A 23517-nucleotide genomic window follows, 5' to 3' on the forward strand; every position below is an offset into this window, starting at 1 on the left:
TTTCTCCATTATTTTTGCCCAATTTGAAAAAGAAAATAAAAAACATTATTTTTTAAAAAATATATAAAAGAGTTTAGTGAATAAAAGGTGTCAATATCACTAAATACCTTTGTTCGCGCTAGGCGCTGGTCGGACGATCGAGTTGGACATAACGCGTAAAGAGAAAATTAGAAATTAATCGGAAATTATGCGGAGCAGAATTTTTATATTGTTTACTATGTTATAAAACATGTTAATCTTTAATTGCGTATAACATTTAATACATTTTCATATTTAAGATTGTATAAAACACACAAATAGAATATACTCCATCCGTTTCATAATACTTGATGTTTTGTAGTAGTGCACAAAGATTAAGAAAATTATATTTTTCTAAAAAAAATATTTTAAAGATCAGTTAACCAATTAATAAAGAGGCACTAAAATCTAATTGGTTGAACAGTTTCCAATAAAATTAAAGTTAACATTAAAATTTCAAAACTTTGTGTAAATTGAAACAAAATAGTCCTTCTAAAACATCATCTATATTGAAACGAAAGGAGTATAAACTTAATATAGCGTAATTTTCATCAAAATTATGAATATAAATGATATTTATAAAAAAAGTAAATCAAATAAATAAATAAAAATATTATTAAAAATAAAATAAAACAATAATAAAATAATAAAAAATAGATTAGAAAGAGAATTTGGCATAAATCGAAGCGGAAGAGACGCGTAGAACCCAAGCAGCCGCCTAACCCGATTTTTAGAACATGGCTAAATACACACATATTTTAATTTCAGAAAGGGTTTGGAATCTAGTATCTACCAAACTTGTTCAACGCATTTGAGTATATTCTTTTTAAGACTAACTAATCACGAGTAAAAGAACTTTGCATAATAGAAAACACATTCCATATTTATTAATTTCTGAAACATATAAACAACTATGAACACTAGGATCTCATTAAGAAAGAAAGAACCCAGAGAAAAAAAAAACAAGAACTGCAATGGAAAATATTTGTTTGATTTTATATTATCATACTATATATATTACTTAAGAACTATCACAAATTAGAAATAAATACTAATATAACTTAGGATTCGATCCGTTGGAGTAAAAAAGAGAAGGATTCTAACAACCCCAAATAATTAAGGGAAACCCCATTTCCATGTATAATCACAGACGAGAAGGATAGACAAACCATGGAAGCTTTGTTTTTTTTTTTGTTTGCTCACATAATATTGCAGCTTGATGTGTTCTCATCATTGAAATAATTAGAGTACTGATCACCACCATGAGGAGGATAAGGGTATGGATACGGGTACGAGTAAGGATGTTGTTGGTGCGGTTGAGGTGGCAAATAGTTGACATCGGGTGGTGGTCGAGCGTACATCATCGGTTGGAACCGCTCGTTTCCCATTGCACGTTGCTGGTTCATAACCGCCGTTAAGTATTGTTGTTGTTGTTGTTGCTGCTGCTGCTGTAAGTAGGGATTTCCTGGCATTGAATCTTGGCCGCCTCCAGCGCCACCGTGACCTTGGAAATATCCTGGTGGGGCACCTGCAGCTGAGCCACCACCGCCACCTCCTGGACCCATCGCAGGTAATCCTTGAACCGCTTGCATATTATTACCCATTGGACCAGAACCACCACCCATTGATGGCAGACTACCCATTGGCATATTCATGGTCGGAGGTCCGCCATTGCCACCTCCAATTGGTCGGAAACCCGGCGGGAGTCCTCCACCCATGGGTCCTCCTCCGCCACCACCAGCACCACCCTTTTTGCCTCCGTTGGGACCACCTATCATCTGGCCTCCTCCTTTATTATTACCGCTAGGACCTCCACCACCTCCGCCATTTTTTACATCTAACGGATGACCACCACCACCACCATTTTTACCGCCGTTCTTTCCTCCGCCTTGATTTGGATTCCCCACATTACCGCCACCACCACCGGGGAGACCTCCCTTCATACCACCATTACCTCCGCCGCCGCCAGGCATTTGAACAGGAAAAGGAACACCACCGGGGCCTCCTTTACCCACAATTTTGCCACCGGCGGGTCCAGGACCACCACCGCCGTTTTTCTGAGCGTTGGGCATCATCATCATGTTAGGCATCATCATCATGTTATTAGGCATCATCATGTTACCTCCACCACCACCCATCATAGGCTTCATCTTGTTAGGCGGAGGGCGGTCGTCAAACTCGTCATCGTCCAACTCATCATCAAACTCGTTGTCATCATCGAACTCATCATCATCAAACTCGTCATCATCACTGAAATCGTCGTCATCTTCTTCAGGAACATCAAACTTCACAGCCTTTTGATTAGGATTCTGAGAGTTCTTGTTCATAGGAACAGAGCCAGGGCCGGGACCCTTCAACTGAGGAGGAGGAAGCTTCAGATCTTGAAACGCTTTCATCTGCTGAAGCTGTTGAAGCTGCTGAAGTTGCTGAGGATTCAGCTGTTGCATCTGTTGTGGTGTTAACTGTGGAAGAATCATCTTCGGTGGCGGTGCGCCACCTCCACCGCCTCCTCCACCACCACCACCTCCACCTCCACAACCTCCCTTCTGGCCTTTATTATTGTTTCCACCGCCGCCACCTTTGCCGCCGTGGTCAATCTGCATGCCTTTGAGCTGATTAGCCAAGTTGGGTTGGTTCTGATTGGTGTTGTTTGCCTTTGGAGCTCCCCAGATTTCGGCATGTTTACCAGATTTCAAGAGCTTCTTGATCAGTACCGAAGGGTCTACGTTTCCAGATACTGTCACTTTCCCTTGCTCTGCGTCTATCTTTGTCGTGAAAACACCTGTTTCAGGTCCGAAAACAACATTGCGTAAGTCAATTGAAGTCTTTAGTCAAATCAGAATTAAAGTGAAAATTTTCGCAAGTCAAAATGTAGAAGGTGATATTTTGGAAGATCGTTGTTTTTTAGCTTCTCTACCTTCAATCTTCTGCAAGATTTTCTTCACTTTCTGCTTACAACCATCACAGTGAATATTCACTTTAAGAACACAAGTCTACACAAGAAAACATCACAAAAACAGAGTAAGCTCTCATATTAAATATTAGAATAATACCATCGAAACAGGAAGACATAATGTGGTGAGCAAACAAACCTGTATCTTCATAAACTCTTCTTTACTCATTTTTTATTTTAATTGAAATATTCTATCTCGCTAGATCTGAGAAAACTCCTCTGGTTCTTGAAAGTTGGATGTGCACAATCAAGAACGTAGAACAATGTAAAGGAGAATTAAAACGATTATGAATTACATATAGTAATAGAGAGAGGGAGAGGTAGTAATAATGAGGCGTGGGGTGTAGTGAAGTATGGAGAAAAGTGGGGCCTACTCACTTCTAAATCCACCGTACATTAGAAAGATTCCCATATTAGATACATGGGTCCCGCTACGTTTCCAGTAACTGACGATCCTCACCGTTGATTATTATTTTCCCATATCGAGTTTTTTTTTTTAGTCTGCGTTGCACCGAAGTATTACTACTACTCATCGGCTCGACCCAGCTCGGCTCTTCCAACCGGTTTGATTTTCCGGTACACTTATAGGTATTTTTCTCTCGTACTTGTAGGCTTTAACTTCCCTTTTGACCGCTCACCTACATCATGCAGATAGGATGATTTCTTTGTTATTCGCTCTTTTTGACAGACGTAACAAGCAAATCAAGAATCTGTTGATTTATTCCTCAGTTTAAAAAAAAAGGAAAAATTGAAGCTAGAATATTGTTACGACTTTCCCATTCTTTATTGTTTCTGTTTGAAGCTACATAGATCTTGCATTAGTTGTGAAACACTTACGATCGATCGGTTGCAGTATGCTTTCGATATATGAGACATTGTATTGATAGCCATCACAAGACCAAAAGGCGCATGCATTGTGTCATCTCAAACAGTAGTCTTTAGTATGGCCAAAACGAACTCATCTCTGTATGCAAATGAACGTTATCTGGAACAAAGATTTTCAGGTTTTTCTGAAGATGTTGCATCTAGAATTCTCTTCGTAGGCTGTGGATAATGTGTCTGTGACCTGCCATGCACGTTTTGAATGTCTCGGAGAACAGGTTGATCGACCTTCTTCTGAAAATGATAATGTTTGTGATGTTCATTTGTCATTAGTTGGTTTATAATTGGAAAAGTATCCTTATAAAAAAAACAATGCAAATTTAAAACTAGCGACGAGTGTGAGTGACACGAGCTATATAGAGATTGACACTGGACCACTGATCATAGATTGTGAGTGAAATTAAATTTAGTTTTTACCAAGGCAAAGCGAATGTGGTGTAACAATATACCTTAGAAGTCAGTGAAGAATTATTCTTTGTCCAAGTAAAAAACAATTAGCCTTTTCAATTCAAGGGAATAATGTTATTAATCAAATACAGAGTTGGGTTCAAACTTGGGAATCAGCAAACAAATATTAACAAAATAATCAGGCATCGGACCATAATTAAAGGGTTTTGTCGGTCATGTTTTAGACCAACCCATCTCTTTTGTAGAGCTAAGTAACAATTGATACGTTCCCAGCCATCCAACATTTATTATGTCGATAATTTAATATACTGGGTGTAAGTATTTATATAGTAGTACTAAGCAACTTGTCCAACCAGTAAATTCTAGTGACAATGAGAAAGGACTTCAGTGTTCAGAAAACAAACTTTGCAGATCGCAACAAGCATATGTCCAAACACATGACATTAAATTGCATAATTTTGTTTAACTTTCGCCAGTCAATACGTCGATGGGAAGAGGAAAATGCTAGCCGTTGAGATTGAAGAAAGGATAGCCGGAAGCAGCAAGTGTATTGGACATTGCCATGTGAGCATCACTGACACTAGACCGTGTTGGGTCTTGAGCCATCTCTACTTCGAACTCCTCACTTTGACTCTTACAAGTCTTACTCTTCTTTTAACTCAATTTATCATTTAATTAATTTAAACACCTTCACTAATTTCTTCTTCTTTTAATTAATTTATACAGTTGAATTACCATCATGTGATTTTTTTAGTTTGGTCTTTTTAAATTCACACAAAGGACAATATTTAATTTAAGTCTTGACCAAAACTTTAGTTGACCATTTTCACTATTTATTTGGTCAATTTGTTTAATGGTGCTATTAATAAACTACTGTTTGTCATTTATCACATTTAAAAACTAATCACTGTATTTAGAGGGTTCTCGTGCGTGTAAAGGAAAAATAAAATAAATCATATACTAACTTTATGAGTAAAGAAAGGCAAAAGAAAAATAAATTTCGATAAAAAAAATCATATACACTTTATTACAAATATATATTCTAGTATAAAATGCATCGGTAGTTGTAAAAGTAAATCAACATAAGTATAATCTTGCCTTCTTGGTATATAACAGAAAATAAATCAATATTTAGAATAAATACAAGACCATAATATATTCAATAGATTTCTCTGATTTTTTTTTTTTGAAAAATATTTCCTCTGATTTTACGTGCAAGCAAAGAATAACTGTTAAATTTCCTTTTAGACATAATAATAAATTTTATTTTATTTTGGTACAGAACTACACAAATAAATAAGTTATATGTATTTCATAATGAATGGCTAACAAATAGGCAGAGATTAGGGTGAGTACATGACAAAACAAAATATCATAAAACAAAAAAAAAATGCAAGGTATTTGATGGGAGTTGGGTTGAAGTGAGTTCTGAGCTGTTTTGTTTAGTTTTTATTTTTATTTTAAATAAATGTTATCCTATCTTTCACGTGGTGCTATCAGAAACATGTCTGGCGCTCACGAATGGCAATTTCAATTCGTATACTTGTCACAAAATATAGTTAACAAAAAAAAACAAAATATATGAAAAAAAAAACAGAAGAGAAAAAGGAAATGAGAGGATTGGTATCGACCCGTTAAAGCCAACCCAGTAAGTTGAATCATTCATATGCATTACAAGGACAAGTCTTTTCTGTGAGCTTTCTTGGATCATATTGATAATTAATCATCTTTCAACTATACATTAATTTACATAACAGTGCATCTTACATAAAGAACAAATTATTAGTTGTAAAATAAATAAAAAACACTGTTGCAACCTTCTGGGTTGTCAAAATAAGCATTATCTTTAGCTACACAAAAAAATCTCAGTGCCTCTCAATATTATATCTTAGTAGATACTGTTTTCTAGTATTGTAAGTTCCCCTTAAGTCCGTGACCCGTTCGTGTCCTATTGCTTGATTCCTCCAACCATCTTATCTATATATACATGTATGTATATTAGTATATAGTATTATACACCACTTACAGATACACGCATACTATAATCCGATGATTACGAGTGCGCGTTAGCGAGTAATAGTGTAGTACATTTATACAGAAACTGAAGAACAGTCTTGAGTCCAGCTCTGTTCAGGACCGAATCTAAAAATTTGGAGGCCATAAACATTTTTTAAGAACTTTTGTAAATTTTTTCTTCACAATTTCGGAACCTAAATCTATGTAAAAAATGTCAAAAAGTTTAGGAGGCAAATCCAATGTTTTATTAGATTTGGATTAAATTTGGCTGTCTTTGTTCACTGTTCAGTAATATAACTAACTTAATACGAATTGATCAAACTTTATAATACAAGAAATATGATTATTTTTATTCCCTTACTTTTGTTTTTTGTTGAAAATTGAATGCTAGCCGCTAATTGATGTGTGGTTTCTTTGCCCTTACAATTCGTTTTTATTTTCCCGCGATTATTTCATGTCCCCCGTAAAGAATTGTGAGTCCAAGTTAAGCGAAAACTCGAGGATGCAAATTCTACTCGGTTTTTAGTGTAAGTGTCCATTTGCATAATCAAATGATATTTAAAAAGCAATAGTACTTTATTTGAGGCAATAGCAGAGAATAAAGAGAAAACAATACAGGCACTAAAACTGGTAATTAAAAAATTAATAAGTAATTTAAGATTGTTTTGTTTAGAGTAATAGTACTATGAAACTGTAAGAAAGTGTGTGGTTCAATTATTGATAGTCAAAAGACTTTTAGCACACTTGCTTAGTTATTTGCCAAAGTGGTCTTTGTTTTGCTCGTATATCAGCTTCACGTGACCCATTAAGTTTTCCTCCTTTTTTCTCTCCAAAGTCAACACATTAATAACTTTTATAGTAGGATAGTAAGACCATGATTATCGCATAAGCGATACTTAGGGTTTTTTTTTCTCGCATAAGCGATACTTAGATTTTTTTTCCTAGCCAAAACCCTCAGTTACCGATCCTTATTTGGTGATTTCTGGAAGTGGTTTTTAAAATTTTTGTGGGATATACGCATCAGTGTGGCCCACATTTTATCAAAAAACTCTCTAAAGACCTTGGAATGTTGATGCTCTAAGTAAGTTGAAGGTGATACGAGAGGGAAAATAACATCTATTCATTAAAACTAAATTACATTTTTTTACTATTTAAAAACATAAACATCGGTATAAATGCGAATTGTTTGGAAATATGAATAGAATTATTATATTAATTGTATTTCCATATTTCAATTTAACAATTTCATTAATTATATTACCTTACAATACTTCACATCATTAATTATATTACCATAATAATAATATTGTATATTTGTATTTATTAGTCAATCAATATTAACCTTGTGCCAAAATCAAAAATGTAAAATAACTAGATTTTGCATATGGTTAAACGTTCGGTTTAATTTATTTTACTAAAAAAAATTATTCTAGTTTTAATCGGTGAAAAATTACATAGCCAAAAAATAATTCAAAAACATATTTTATGAATAAAATAATAACTTAAATCAAAATAATAATAAAATATGACATTGTCACTTAATTTGTCACTCCATATAATTATTTTACTAAATAAAAAATTCTTTCTATTTCACTTAATTTAGTAAAACACATAGAAATAGTCATTTCATTAGTTTATAAAATCAGAGATATTAACATTGGCTATCCATTTAGGTACGGGTTGTTCAGCGGGTATCGTTTTTTTGTTTGAAATCAGACCCGCTTGAATATTATAAATTTATGTGTGGATTTTGAGTTGTGTCCTTCTGGGTCTGGATGAGTTCAGTTCTGATGTATATGAACCTAAAATATCTAAATAATAAATGTATCTGAAACAGGTTCGAATATTTGTATCATAAATAACTATATTACTTGATTCGGTTCATGCCTTTTGAATACAATTAATTATATTACGACACATCTAAAATATATAATACTAATTATGAAAAACAAATATCAATGTATAAAAATGTAAGAACCAATACTCGCGCGAGTGAGCAGATCAATCTCAAGTATAGTTTTATTTGAATGCATAAGGTGAACTATCTATTTCCCTACGAGAACTATTGTATAGTATCAGGTCCCCACCAAACTATGACATCATGCTAAAATTTCATGAATTTAAAAATGTAAACTTATTTCTCCCTAAATTATAAGCTCTAAATTTATTTCTCTCCGAACCGATAGTTTGAAACTTAATTATCCATAGATCATTATTTTAATCGGTATACTATTAATCCACCAATTTTAAACTAATTAAATCGAAGAAAACCTCAAATTAATTTTTATTTAAAAAAAAAACTGATTCACAAACAAAAATAAAATGATTTCGATTTTTTTAATAATCAATATCTGTACATTTTCCTTCGATCTCAGTCACACGTATCAAAACTGTGTAATTGTGTTTTCTAAACAAAGCAGCACCACTCTCTTAAGCTTCTCAGAACTGTGGGTGAGTGGCGAACTGCGGTGGATTAGTGGCGAACTGTTACAGGTGGGTATTCCTTGCGATTGTGGAGGGAGGAGGGCGAGTGGTGGGTGATTGGTGAGACTAAGCAAATTAAGAAGTCGTTAGTGTTGCCCGGAAGCTATGGCTGATCAGTGTTGAGAGTGATGGACACGATGTAGACAAACAATTTTTTGGCAAATTTTGTTGATTAGTTTTTTTTTTTGATGAATCAGTTTAAAAAAAAAGAAAAAAAATTGGTTTTCTTGGGTTTGATTTGTTTAAAATTGGTGGGTCAACAGTATAAACCATCGCATATGGATAATTAAGTTTCGAACTATCGATTTGGGGATAAATAAATTTATAATTTATAATTTGGAGAGAAATAAGTTTATAACTTTAAATTTATAGAGTTTTATCACGAGATTATAGTTTGGCAAAGATTTAATGCTATACAATAGTTTTCGTGGAAAAATAGATCGTTCACCTGAATGCATACATTATTTAAATTTGTTAGGCTCTATATGAAAATGTTTGTGATAATGCGTTTATAAAACAAAAGTATGCATTGACTATTTTGGTGGGTGGTTAGAGAATATTGACATATACAAGTAAATGTCAAGCAGAAAAAAATAAAAGGAATGTTTCACCTTTATTGCAATTTCTATCAATAAATCGAAAATGTTTACGAGTTTTATTTTAGATCGATGTTCTCTGTTTCTGTTAACCATATATATAACCACATAATTCACACATCAAATATAGACAAGATCTGGAGCTGCCTATTACTTTCTTTCCGCAAATAACTTTTTACTGCTGATAATATTAAAATTCATTGAATTTGGTCATTTCTCTCTCTAGAAACAAACGCTCTAGAAACAAACTCAGGAACCTTGTTCAGCTCCGGTGTCCGGCGTCCTCAGCTGGTAACAGAGGCGCTATATTTCTTTCCATTAGATCCATGCTCCGCCCTCTTCTTGCTCTCTCCCTCCAATATACTATTGACTCTAGCGAAGGGATAAGTCGACGGCCTCCTGCTCGGCTGGAGAGGTTCACAGATCCGGTGACAAGGTCCTTCCATGGAGCCACGGCGAGGTGGTTGACGGCGTTAGAGCGCAGAGTCGACTTTTTAGGGTTTCGTGCCCAGATCTATTTTCCCATGCAGATCTGGTCCTCGACGGAAGAAAGCGGCGGAGTCTTGTTGCTCTGTCTCTGCTGAGGTCTTTGCGCTGGTGTCTTCAACTTCGTTTCCCCTTGTGGGTGACTGGGATTCTTGTTGCAGTAGAGAAGAGTGGCGGGGGGTAGGTGTTAAAGTCGTACCAAGGAGGTTTGAGATGGCAGTTGTTTACTTTCCTCGTCAAAGAGTGCACCGGAGGTTCTTCTACTCGGTGGCGCGTGCAGGATTGTGTGCTTGCTGTGTGGTGGCGCGTGGTCTCTGGTTCCGGCGTGTGACAGGTCGCCGGGCTTCGTTTTTTCCTTGTCGTCTAGCCAAGCGCTACCAGTGTTTTGGTGTCCTTCTTGTCCTCCAGGAAGCTGGTCTTTCTCTAAGGTGTTTTGACTCTCGGGCTCATCCTTTTTTCCTCTTCGTTGGCACCGAAGGGGACTTCTCACGGTTATTGTTTCTGATATGTTCTTCGGTTCTCGAAGACATGCTTATGTCGTGGAGCTGGTGTAGTCAAGTTGTTCTCTGGTTACACGGCTTCTCGGTGGATCCATTCGTTAGGATTTTCGCATCCCAGCACTAACATTGGTCTTTTGATGTGTTGGTAGCGATTTCTTTTCAGATGGTGCAGGTTTTACGAATCTCAAGGATTTCAGGACAGCTTTCGTCGCAAACCCGTTTTTAGTAGTTCAGTGCTTGGAGCGACACAGTACATGTCGCGTCTGGGCAAATAAATGCTCCATCTGGTTGATGCGGGTGTGCGTGGCCTCTCCCTTGTTGTGTTCTTGGGGGCAGGTGCTTTTGAAGTCCTCAGCAATCTGTTCTCGGATGGACCATTATCTTTAAGAGCGGATTCATCAGGGAAGCCAAAATTACCGGGTTTTGACTCTCGGCTGAACTTGGTTCGTTCTTTTGCGGCAAGCGGTTGGTACTAATTTACATGAGCCTCCGGCTTTCGGTTTTGAGTTGTTGTGTCTGCCCCTGTTTAGACTAGATAAAGTTTGTGTTTAGGCTTTATTTTTATTTATCTGCTCTTTGTCTTCCTCGTAATTCTGTCAAAAATATATAATCCTCGTAATAATATCTTTATATATTTACCCAAAAAAAAAAATGCACTGCTTAGTTTAAACTGAATATACAGTAGATCCTAGACACTCGACGAGGTTTGGACAAACATGTTTCTATTATTCGCACATGTTCTTAACAAGCCTTTTTTTTTGCTAACTAAAAAGCATCTGTTTACAAAACCATATATAAACCATATCATACACTGTATTATGCTGTTATCATTAGGAGCCCGAGTTTTATTTGATTTTGTTGTCACAACGATATAGATCCTTAGTATCCAAATACGACAGATTTGACTTTTGTTCGTATGTAATATTCCCCTTCCATCATCGGAAACACAAACAAGCCTCTCCATGTGCTCACTTCCTTCTCCAATAATCTCTTTTTGGGGGCTCTCAATATCACACTCGCTCTTTCTGTTTATGTCACCCCTCTCTGTATTTTAATTTCTGCAATCAAGAAAAACACACACATATATATATGTATATATATTTTTTTTAACAAGCATGTATATGATTATCTCAAAATACAGTTTATACTCCATAGAAGGCTGGGGAGCTTTTATCAAAATACAGTTTATACTCCATAGAAGGCTGGGGAGCTTTTATCATCCCCCCCCTCCCCTTTAATTACATCTGGGAAATACAAAATTAGAAATGTTCTCAGAAAAAATCATACTGTATATTATTAATCCGGACCAGTTAAACCTCTTAGATTATTTCAACATAGAATATATATATGAATTTTGGATATTAATTTTAAATTAAAATATGAAAGTATTTAAAAAATACGGATCTGAATATCTTATTTTGGATATCAGGATATCATCCTAGTTCACATAACCTATACTAGAATGTATGTTATTAACTTGTCTCATAAAATTTTGTTCACGTATTAAAATTGTGATCAACTTAGGCCAACTCCAACGCAACACAAAATTACCAAATTTGGTATAATTTTATTTTCAATGAAATATTAAAAATTACACAATTTCACTATATTTGATGTAGAGTGAATAGTATTATACCAAATTTAGTATAACATTATTCTATCACACCAAATATTTAATATATATTTTATTGGATTTCATTTAATAATATAGTTCAATTATTATTATTAGTTAGTTCAAATGTATAACTAAACATAAATATAATGTATAATTTATATTTCAAATTATTTTTACACAACTAAAATATTTTTATTTTATTTTAAAGTAAGAAATCACTAAATAATATTTTATAAAATGTAGAAATTGATAATATAAGCTGGATAAAATTAAAATGCATATTAAATTTGAAATAAACACTCAAAACATAAAATAAATATATTATTTTGTTATGTATTTTCCATAATTAATAGTTGCTAATTTTTAACATAATATTTTACATAAAATAAATACATAAAAAGTATAATATTGTTAAACCAAAAATATAAATGTAAATAAATTTGCTAAACATAAAATTACAAAATTTATTAAACATGATATCTAAGTGTGGTAAAATAATTATTTATCAACTGCAAAAATAAAATATAAAATTTATTAAAACTGAAAACTTTAAATAATATATAATATTATTTTTGGTGTAATATTTGGTGTCATGATTAGAAATACCGTTAAATTTGAAAAAAATATATAATCCACGATAATGATTTTTGTAAAAAATAATCAATTTTAAGCATTTCTTCAAAACGAAAAATAATAATCAATTTAAGTTAAACTAACGAGGTCGAATAGGTGAATTGGCTAGTGCCCGCGATCCAAATGGTGCGCAGGTTTCCATGGTACGAATGGGGAACATTTGCGTTAATTTATAAAGCTCGTTTGTGTTTTAATCTCTGAATGTAATTATTATACATATCAACTTTTATAAAAGTGTCCTTATTTATCTTTTGTATGTAACATAACATTTATGGAAATCTACGGCGTCAGCCGTAACATCACGTCATCTCATACCTCACTCGTTGATCGCGCGGTTTCACAACCAGGCGAGGAAACAAGTGTTACAAAATACGAGATCAAATTTTTCGGTAAACCAGAATTTATAGGAGCGAAAAAAAAATACACACAAAAAATTGTTAATGGAGTTCGGCCAATGTTACCTACGTCTCCGGACCTACCACAGATCTTTTATTATCAACCAGAGAAATTTTACAAGTTCACAACTCACACCCCGATCCCAAATACACTCAGAAATTATTCGTAATTTTTTAAGAAAGATTTTTTGTGAGAATTTTTTTTTCTCCTCTTCTTCTCTTCTCTCGTTCTCTCTTTGTTTTCTTGTTTTGGGATGATTCTGAACAATGAAAGACATCATGTATTTATAGGAGAGCTTACAAGAGTTTGGTGAGAAGTTGTTGTTAACAAAGTGGCCAAACCTTTCCTTTTTGACTTTGCTATCGTTATGTCTTTACGTAACAACTCTTTCACTGTCCATCACCGTCAACATTTAAAATGTGATCTTTAACAATCTCTCACTTGAAAACTGATTTCAATTGGTCTTCACACCTTGATCAATGTAGCTGGTCTTCTGAACTTGTTACTCCAACAAGCCAACTGAAGTTGCACACAACCTCAGCTTATCATATGACATGACCTTCGTCAGCATATCTGCCGGATTCTCGCTTCCTGAGATCTTTTTAAGCACCAACATTTCATCTTCCATCGCTGATCTGATGAAATGATACCAACAATGTATGTGCTTCCTACGAGCATGGTAAACCAGATTCTTTGCCAAATCGATGGCACATTTATTGTCACAGTACATCACACATTTCCCTTGATCATGGCCTAGCTCTTCAAGAAAAGACTGTAGCCATATCATCTCTTTTGTTGCCTCCGTTACGGCAACATACTCAGCTTCACAGCTTGATAGAGATACAATTTTCTGCAACTTTGAAACCCAACAAATTGCAGTACCGTCAAAAGTGTAGACATACCCGGTTGTGCTCTTCGTGCTGTCAATGTCACCTCCATTGTCATCATCAACATATCCCTGCAATCCCATCTCAGACTTCGTGAAACATAGGGATAAGCTTGGATTTCCTTTCAGGTATCTGAAAATCACTTAACGGCTTCCCAATGTTCCTTTTCTGGATTGCTCATAAATCTGCTGACGACTCCCACTGCATATGCAATGTCTGGCCTTGTACATATCATCGCGTACATCAAGCTGCCAATAGCAGAAGCATATGGAACTTTATCCATATATGCCATATCTTCTTCCGTCTTTAGAGACCGTTCTCTGGATAACCGAAAGTGACTTGCTAGGGGAGTTCTAACTGGCTTCGCGTCATCCATGTTAAACCTCTTGAGGACTTTCTTCACATACTCCTCTTGTGATAGCTTAAGACATTCCTTGCTTCTACTGATTCTCATACCTAGAATCTGTCTTGATTCTCCAAGGCCTTTCATCGCAAACTCTTCTGAGAGTTTCGTCTTCAAGCTATTGATCTCGTGCAAGTCCGCTCCTACTATCAGCATGTCATCGACATATAGGAGCAATATCAAGTAGGACTCTTCAAGCCTCTTGAAGTAACAACAGTGGTCAGCTTCACACCTCAAGAAACTGACACCTTTAATAAAGCTATCGAACCGTTTATACTACTGTCTTGGAGCTTGTTTTAAGCCATACAAACTCCTTTTCAACTTGCAAACAAGGCTTTCCTTCCCTTTGATCTCAAAGCCTTCAAGTTGCTTCATATAAATTTCCTCATCCAAATCACCGTAAAGAAATGCCGTCTTCACATCCATTTGTTGAAGATGTTGATCTTCTTGTGCTACCAGCCCAAGAACCGTTCTGATGGTCACCATCTTGACTACAGGAGAGAATATTTCGGTGTAGTCAACGCCTTCTTTTTGTTGCAATCCCTTCACAACAAGCCTTGCTTTATAGCGCTTACTCCCATCAGGTTCTTCTTTTATTCACTAGACCCACTTGTTATGCAATGCCTTTTTCTCCTTACGCAAATCAGCTAACTCCCACGTGTGATTGGATAACAACGAGTCCATCTCGTCATTCATTGCAAGCTCCCACGTGATCGACTCATCAACTTTCATACCTTCCTCATAACATTCAGGCTCGCATCTGTCTGTGAGCAGAATGTAGTTGAGCAATGGAGAAAATCTTACATGTTTCTGATGATTCTGCTTGACCGTCGTAACTCCGTGACTGATGTATATGGGACCACTTCAGAATCATCACTTTCTTCAGCTTCACCACTCTCGTCTTGAGAGATTTCTTCTTCTGTTGTTGCGGTATCATGTGGCAACTCCGGTGTCAGGATATCTTCTAAGTCAACAGCTCCAGGCTCTTTCCTCTCCGAGCCTTCTCTTAGCTTTTCCTTGTACAACGCTTCTTCGTTGAACACAACATTCTTGCTGCAGATGATCTTCCAATTTTCATCATTCCTAAACCGGTAACCAAACTCCGCTTTACCATAACCAATCAAGTAACACTTCTTAGACTTCGAGTCAAGTTTACTTCTTGCAGGATCATCAATGTGAACATAAGCTAATCATCCAAATACCTTTAGATAAGTAAGGTTTTCTTTCTTTCCGCTCCAAACTTGTTCATGGATCTTAAATCCCAACGGTACAGACAATCCTCTGTTTATTAAGAAGGTTGTGGTATTGATTGCATCTGCCCAAAACGTCTTTGGCAATCCACAGTGCAATCTCATGCCCATTGCACGCTCATTCAAGGTTCGGTTCATCATTTCCGCTATTCCATTCTGTTGAGGCGTTCCAGGAATATTCTTCTCCTACTTGATCCCATTATCAACACAATATCTCTTGAACTCATCGCTGATGTACTCTCCACCATTATCTGACCTTAAACACTTCAACTTGAGATTCGTTTCAATCTCAACCATGGCTTTCCATATCTTGAAAACCGGAAACACTTCATCCTTGTTCTTCATGAAGTAGACCCACACTTTTTTTGTGGAGTCGTCGATAAAGGTCACATAGTAGTATGAACCTCCTAGCGATGCAACAGAAACGGGTCCCCACACGTCAGTGTGCACCAGCTCTAACTTCTCTGATTTTGGCTATCTTCCTCCTTTAGAGAAACTAACCCGTTTCTGTTTCCTAAGGATGCATCTTTCACACATCTGATGATCTACCGTCTTCAGATCCGGAAGAACGCCATTTTGCACCATGAGTTTCATCCCGTTCTCACTCATGTGCCCCAACCTACAATTCCACAACTTGGTATGTTTGGCATTCTCGACAACAACAACAGTGTCTTGATAACTCGTCGTCATATAAAGAATGCCTCTTTTATGACCTCTAGCCACCACCATGGAACCTTTCTTGACTCTCCAGGCTCCACCACCAAAATTAACATTGTGCCCCGTATCATCAAGTTAACCTACTGAGATCAGATTTCGCATCAACTTTGGCACATGTCTGACCTTCATAATCTTCCACACACATCCGTCTGACATCTTCAGGTTGATATCTCCAATACCAACTATGTCCAAAGGTAATCCATCAGCAAGATATATCTTTCCGTAATTTCCCGCAACATAAATTTCCATGATATTATGGTGCGGTGTGGTGTGGAATGACGCTTATGAGTCAAGCACACATGAATCGACTGGGCTATCGACATAGGAGATTGACGATTTGGTGGTATTTGCAGTTGCAGTTGCATCACGAGCTTCAATTTTCCTCGGGGAATCAACAGACACTATCAATGCATCAGCGATTTCACGTGTCACTGCATTGGCTCCGCCTCTAGTGTTGTTTTCCTTCTTCGGTGGTGCTCGGCAATTCTTCTTAATGTGACTTGTCTTTCCACAATTCCAGCACTTTGCAGGCTGTCTGAATTTGAACTGACCCCGTCCATTCCTTGACTTCGATCTGCCATTACTCCTGTTATTTCTATCTGGTTTTCTCCCTCTGTTTTCCATGTTGAAAGCAGAGCTCATTGATGCCTCCCGAGAGTCTATCCTTCAAACTTCCCCAGCAAGGATACGATCTCTAACATCATTGAATTTGAGCTTTTGAGCACCCACAGAATTGCTAACCGCTGCCCGCATTGGCTCCCAACTAATTGGCAGAGATGCCAACAAAATCAGTGCTCGCACTTCAACATCAAACTCGATTTCAACCGATGATAGTTGGTTGACAATCGTGTTGAACTCGTTCACATGTGTGGCAACCAGGCCACCTTCTTCCATCTTCAAATGAAAAAGTTTCTTCACGAGAAATAACTTATTGTTTGCCGAAGGTTTTTCATACATATTAGAGAGAACTTTCATGAGCCCTTATGTGGTCTTCTCCTTCGCAACGTTGTGAGCAACGTTTTTCGACAGTGTTAACCTTATAACACCCAGAACTTGTCTGTCAAGGAGCTCCCACTCATCCTGATCCATCTTCTCAGGCTTCTTGCTCAGCGGTTGATGAAGCTTCTTTCCATACAGATAATCTTCAATTTGCATTCTCCAAAATGCATAATCTGTACCGTAAAATTTCCCGATACTGTGCGCCGAACCATCTTCGCCTCCCATCGTTTCTGGAACCACCGTGTATTAGAACACCTTCGTCGACAAACCGATGTTATCGACACAAACACTATTTTCTGAAATACTGTTCACATGAATAATAACTCTGCAAAAATTTGACCGATCACTGTACCTCAAGCTCTGATACCAGTTGTTAGGAAATACGTGGTCAAATTATGCGGTAAACCAGAATTTATGGGGGCGGGAAAAAAGCGCACACACAAAATTGTTAACGGAGTTCGGCCAATGTTGCATACGTCTCCAGACCTGCTACAGATCTTTTATTATCATCCAGGGAAATTTTACAAGCTCACAACTCACACTCCGATCTCAAATACACTCAGAAATTACTCGTAATTTCTTAAAGAAGATTTTTTGTAAGAATTTTTTTTTTCTCTTCTTCTTCTCTTCTCTCGTTCTCTCTTTGTTTTCTTGTTTTGGGATGATTCTGAACAATCGAGAGACATCATGTATTTATAGGAGAGCTTACGAGAGTTTGGTGAAAAGTTGTTGTTGACAAAGTGGACAAACCTTTCCTTTTTGACTTTGCTATCACTATGTCTCCACATAACAATTCTTTCACCGTCCATCACCGTCAACATTTAACATGTGATCTTTAACTGCAGGCAGGGTGAGTAACTGAGGAAGGTAACTTCCCACACTTGTCCAAAACACATGGCTGGTCTTGAGTAAAGCCGGATGAAATATTTATCTAAAAACTTATATTTTTTTAAGAAAAATTACATAAAGAAAGGTGTCTAAACTTTTTAAAAAGGCTCTTAAATTTATAAAAAAGAGATTTTAATGAAATTTTTATTAAAATCGCCTAATGTCCTCAAAATTTCGGACCGACCCTGCCGTGACAGGTGATTTTCCTTTCTTCTCCAGCGCCATCTGATCTAAGGGTCTTCAATGGGACGGCTGTCCTGCAGACGCTAAGACATTCAATAATTTAGTGCTGATGACTTGGTACTATTTAAGTGGATAGTTGCCGAACACGAAAGTTATCCGACTAGATCAGCTTGAAACAGAAGCTTGACCTCTTTAGAGTTTCATTTACTCTTGTTATCAAAATTTTGGCAAAACTATTAATATTTTTATTTATAAAACTTTCTTAAAAAGTTTATGGTGGTTAGAAGAAGCTTCTTAAATTCGTAGATTTATAGGTGACTGTCGCAGTTTTTTTTCTTTTTATAGCGACTATAATTTTTATTTTCAGTACAAACAAGTGAGTAAGTGTAGATTTCCTCGATAGCCTTGGAAAATGATGAGGACATCTAAACCAGTAGTGTATGCTGATGTTTTCTACTCGAATTAAAATCCTACAAAATGTTTGAACAAAAAAAACACTAAAATCATGTGTTTATTCTTATATTTTAAACACTATGACTTTTTTTTTTTTTTGGAACGCAAATTCCAGTTTTTGGCTATGGCTAAATGAAATAATATGAAGGGACAAAAAAAAGATACCATGGGACCCAAAGACAAATCAGGGAAAAGGATGGGTTGATTTGTCAACACCCGTTACGGGTTTTGGTTGGTAAAGTGTAAACGCAGTTTTACAGAGTAGTGGTAACGTAAGAGCTGTCAAACTCAAAACTAGCAAGCCATGAACGAGTGTCGGACCTCGAGCAGCCTGTTCTGAGCCTTAGTTGTCTTCTCATTTCAACACTTATTTACTTGTTGTTGAAATAAAGATTTAATCTGATTATTGTGTAGTTAAGAAAACAAGCAAGTGTAAAAAGCAGAATACGTAAGATAATGTGAAACTGCCGAGTTTTAAGTTAGTACTAGATTTTGATCTATACATAAATTATTATTTTAGAACATAAGTAGTATATATATTTTAACCAATCATATATTTAAATGTTTATATAACTATTTCAAATACAATAATTTTATAATTTAAATATTATAATTAATCAATTGTTTAAAACCGTATGTATTTGTCACTTCTTATTATATATTTATCTTATTGTATCCGCATTTAGTTATAAAGCAAATTAATATATTCATGAGAAAATATATTTGAAAATTATTTTGTATTTTTTTTACAACAATAACTAAACTACGGTAAGAAACTTACCAGCTCATAAAACCAAATCGGTGGGATATAATCAACATAAAACACAGCTGAAGGGGAACTCTGAGCACCTCATGTAAGCTTGTCCGCCACTAGATGAGTTGCTCTAGGTATATGTCGAATCTGCGTCGAAACTCCTCCATGTGTGTAGCAAAAGCTGACCATTCGGCTGATGAGGACACCATCTTCACCAATTGAGAGCAATCTGTTGTAGAAACTACGTCTGAAAAATCAAGTGTCTTCATGCACTCCATAGCCTATATCAAAGCTTCACATTCGGCATGTAGAGCTTATAAGCTTCTTCGGAGATTCATCGCCCCCATCATCTTCTCTTATGATCCTACTTCTCTGCAGAACCATCTCTGCCCCGTGAATTTGTCATTCTCCTTCCACGTACCATCTATAAAACAGACTCTTGACTGTCCCGATGCTTACCATTCAAAGTTTTGTGGGCCGAAAACTTGTCTTTCTTGAATTGTAGTCTGAGCCTCCGCCCATACCCCGCTCTCCACTTCCGCATATCTAAGTATTTCCTGAGGATTTCCATCCTTATTATTGAAATTTTTATTATTTCTATTTTTCCAAATGTACCACATAATCCATGGAAAGTTACTAAAATCATGCTTTTTCACAATCTTCAGAAGAGATAATCCATATTGGTAAATACTGAATTCGTTGGGAAAACACCAGAGACTGGAGGGATTTTTGATAAAGCCAAGTTTGCAGAACTAGAGGACATTCAAATAAAGCATGATTAACTGACTCTTCCTCTGTGCCACAAATACTACATCGGGTATCACAACTAATCCCCCGTTACCTTAAATTTTTTACAATTAATTTTGTATTTAATTTATGCTAAATTCTGATCCGTATTTCAAAGCTGGATTTCTTTTTACCACTATTTTTATGCTTATTCATTTTAGATAATATATTATTGTATATACAAAAGTCTAAGATATGTTAATTTTTAGCATGTATTATATAGTTTGCTAATTTTAAGTCGTTCTATCATCATATTATATTTTTAAAATAAATAGTTTATATTTATGAAAATAAAATTTATAAATTTATCAATTGAATATACTTTTATCATATTTATTTAAGTATAATAATTGTATTTTAACATGATTATGACTATAAAGTAGATAAAATATGATATAATTTATTTATTTTTTATTTTATAAACGATAACTTAAAATACATTAAGTTATTGTTAAAATATATTTACATAGATTTATTAGAATTTTTAAAATATAATGTATAAATATATATTATATTTAAAATGAAAAGATATTATGATTAAAGTAGTTACAAAGATTTTATATTACTAGCTTTAAAGAAATACATGTTAGTTTTTATACATGTATTATATAGTTTACTAATGTTAACTCATCTTACCAACGTAATAGATTTTAATTTTGAACATAAATATTTTATATTTACGAAAATAAAATATATAAAATATATAAATTTATAAATTTAATATCATTTTATTATATTTAGCTCAATATAACAATTTTCTTTTAATATAATTGATTATGATTATATAATAGATAAAATATTATAGAATTTTTTATTTTTTATTTTATAAACGATTCCAGATTTGTTAGAATTTTAAAATAATACTTCAGATTTGTTTGAATTTTTTTTTTTTTATAAAAATATTACAGATTTGTTAGAATTTTAAAATAATACTAGATCTCGATCCGCGCAACCACGCAGATTTTTGTTTTCATTTATTTTTATATAGATTTTTTGTTTTCAATGCCAAATTGATATACATTATAATATATATGTGTCTTTGAATTTTTAAAATATAATAAGTTTACGGTATATTTTTTCATTGAGTAGATTGTTTCAAACTTTCACATTGTATTTGTATCTTTTTCTATATATATATTTTTGGATTATTATTTCATTATTAAAATCGTAACTATATATATAAAGATTAGTAAAATATTTCTTTATTGTCATATTCAAAGATATTGTAACATTTCAAAAATTTAGAAAGTTTTTTAAAAAATAAACTTTTCGCTTCATAAATTTATATTATCGAGTAAATAATTAAACATTTAATTTTTGTATAATTTTAAAAATAAACTATATTGTTTAAAATTTGTTTTCATTGGTTTAAGGTAATAAAGATTAATCATTGTTACATAATATGATTTTATTATTTTAAAAAATCTTTATAATTTTAAAAATTAACATCGACAAATATTTTAATATTTAACATATAAAGGTATAATATTACAATATTAAATTATATCTATTTAATTTATATTATTTATAAATCCATTGAATCATCTATTATTTTAATCGAATTATTGATAGCACAAAAAAAAATTCTGGTATGTCTAAAATTTAAATGATAAAATTATAGATTAAATGTAACATGATTCTCTAAGAATAAGTCCATTAGGTCCATTTTTTAAAAAATCACACATGAATCAATATTGTGACATATTTTTTAATATACATGATAATAAAATAACAAGCAGAATACGTATGAATGAAGCAAAATCTCGACGAATCCAAAACGCTTATTTTATAAGTTTGTGTGTTATACACTGAACACTGTGAATATTCATAAACTCCCTTTGTGCTGCATTATTTTACAACATTACGCTTTTAATTTGCTCCTTATCTGACTTATTAGCTCGGCTTATGTAGCTCGGCTTGGACTAAACTAAACTAAACAAACAATTGTTCTATTGGAATTTAATCCAATTATTTAGATCAAAGTATATTTGGTAACTACGACAATGAACTGGTTAACTTAACGTTACTTTGTGAGAAAAAACGTGAAGTTGTTCTATCTTTATTATTCCTTCCGTATAAACGTGAAGTTGTTCTTTCTTTAGTAACCATTCAAAACGTAAAAAGTAAAAGATTACATATCATTATGGCATAAGAATAGATGTGGAATCTGATTAGTAAATTGTACACACATTTTCCACAATCTGATCTGACTGATTTTAATATATTTTTCTTAATATTTTGTATAAGACACCGAGTGGATTAAAATACTACTTTATCGTATATTTTTATGAGCCTAGAGCAAAATGAATACCTAGTTATGTAATTATGTAAGGCACCTAATTATTTGAGATTCCTTTTACGTCTTTAAATAGTGAGATTACTAGGTACGGCTCAGTTAAGAACATTTCCGATGACTTCCTAAACTCCAAGTATTTTTCACGTAAAACATAGTAGAGTTTATCTCTAATAATTTACTTTATATTTCACTCTAATTTAAAAAAAAAATAATTTAGATTCTATTACTTTTTATGACAAATAAATTTTATTTATAAAATTTATAATTTGGTCTCATATATTTTATTTTTCAAAAATTATTATTTTATATTAAACATTTACTATATTAATAATTACATTACTTAATATAAAACAAACAAGTTTACAATGAAATATCATTTGAATATTCAAAACAAGAACGAACTCAAAGAAGAAAATAAATATTTTGTTTTGTAATTTGAATTCAGTGCAAGATCCAAATGCTTGGGCAAATTTTCAAGTGGAACAAATATAATTTTTACAAAAAGAAATGATCAACAATATGATAAAAAGTCCTCTTCTGTCTACCTAATTTGAAATATATTTAAATAATTTTGGTGGATGCGGAAACAATTTATCAAAATATCAAAAAATTATTATCTATGATAAAAAGTCCTTTTCTGTCTATTATAATAAAGTTATTCTAAATATAGAGTAATCTTACCCATTATTCTATTTTAGAGTGAAATATATATTTGACTAGAGAATATTTTGCTCTATAATAGAGTTTAGTAAAAAAAAATAGCGGGTTATAAATGTTTTCAGAATATTTCTAACTTCACTCAATTTTTGGAGTTTAGAACTAAAAAAAATGATTATACTCAATTTTCTTTTTCATAACAAAATAAAAATGAGTCTACTCTATAAATAAAATAAAATATTTATTATTTGTTGATT

General features: G+C 34.0%; 1 protein-coding gene across 1 annotated transcript; it reads right to left on the reverse strand.

Annotated features, from left to right (window-relative positions):
- Positions 1 to 1113: 1113 nt before the first annotated feature.
- LOC106318660 (RNA-binding protein cabeza-like) lies at positions 1114 to 3276 on the reverse strand. The gene is made up of 3 exons (XM_013756734.1): positions 3111 to 3276; positions 2936 to 3011; positions 1114 to 2800 (listed from the first exon to the last, which is right to left on the reverse strand). Exons 1-3 carry the CDS (start codon positions 3138 to 3140, stop codon positions 1218 to 1220), a joined length of 1689 nt encoding a protein of 562 aa, XP_013612188.1. The 5' UTR covers positions 3141 to 3276; the 3' UTR covers positions 1114 to 1217.
- Between the last annotated feature and the right edge of the window lie 20241 nt (positions 3277 to 23517).

Source organism: Brassica oleracea, chromosome C9 (assembly GCF_000695525.1).
Source record: "Brassica oleracea var. oleracea cultivar TO1000 chromosome C9, BOL, whole genome shotgun sequence".
Taxonomy (NCBI): Eukaryota; Viridiplantae; Streptophyta; class Magnoliopsida; order Brassicales; family Brassicaceae; genus Brassica; species Brassica oleracea.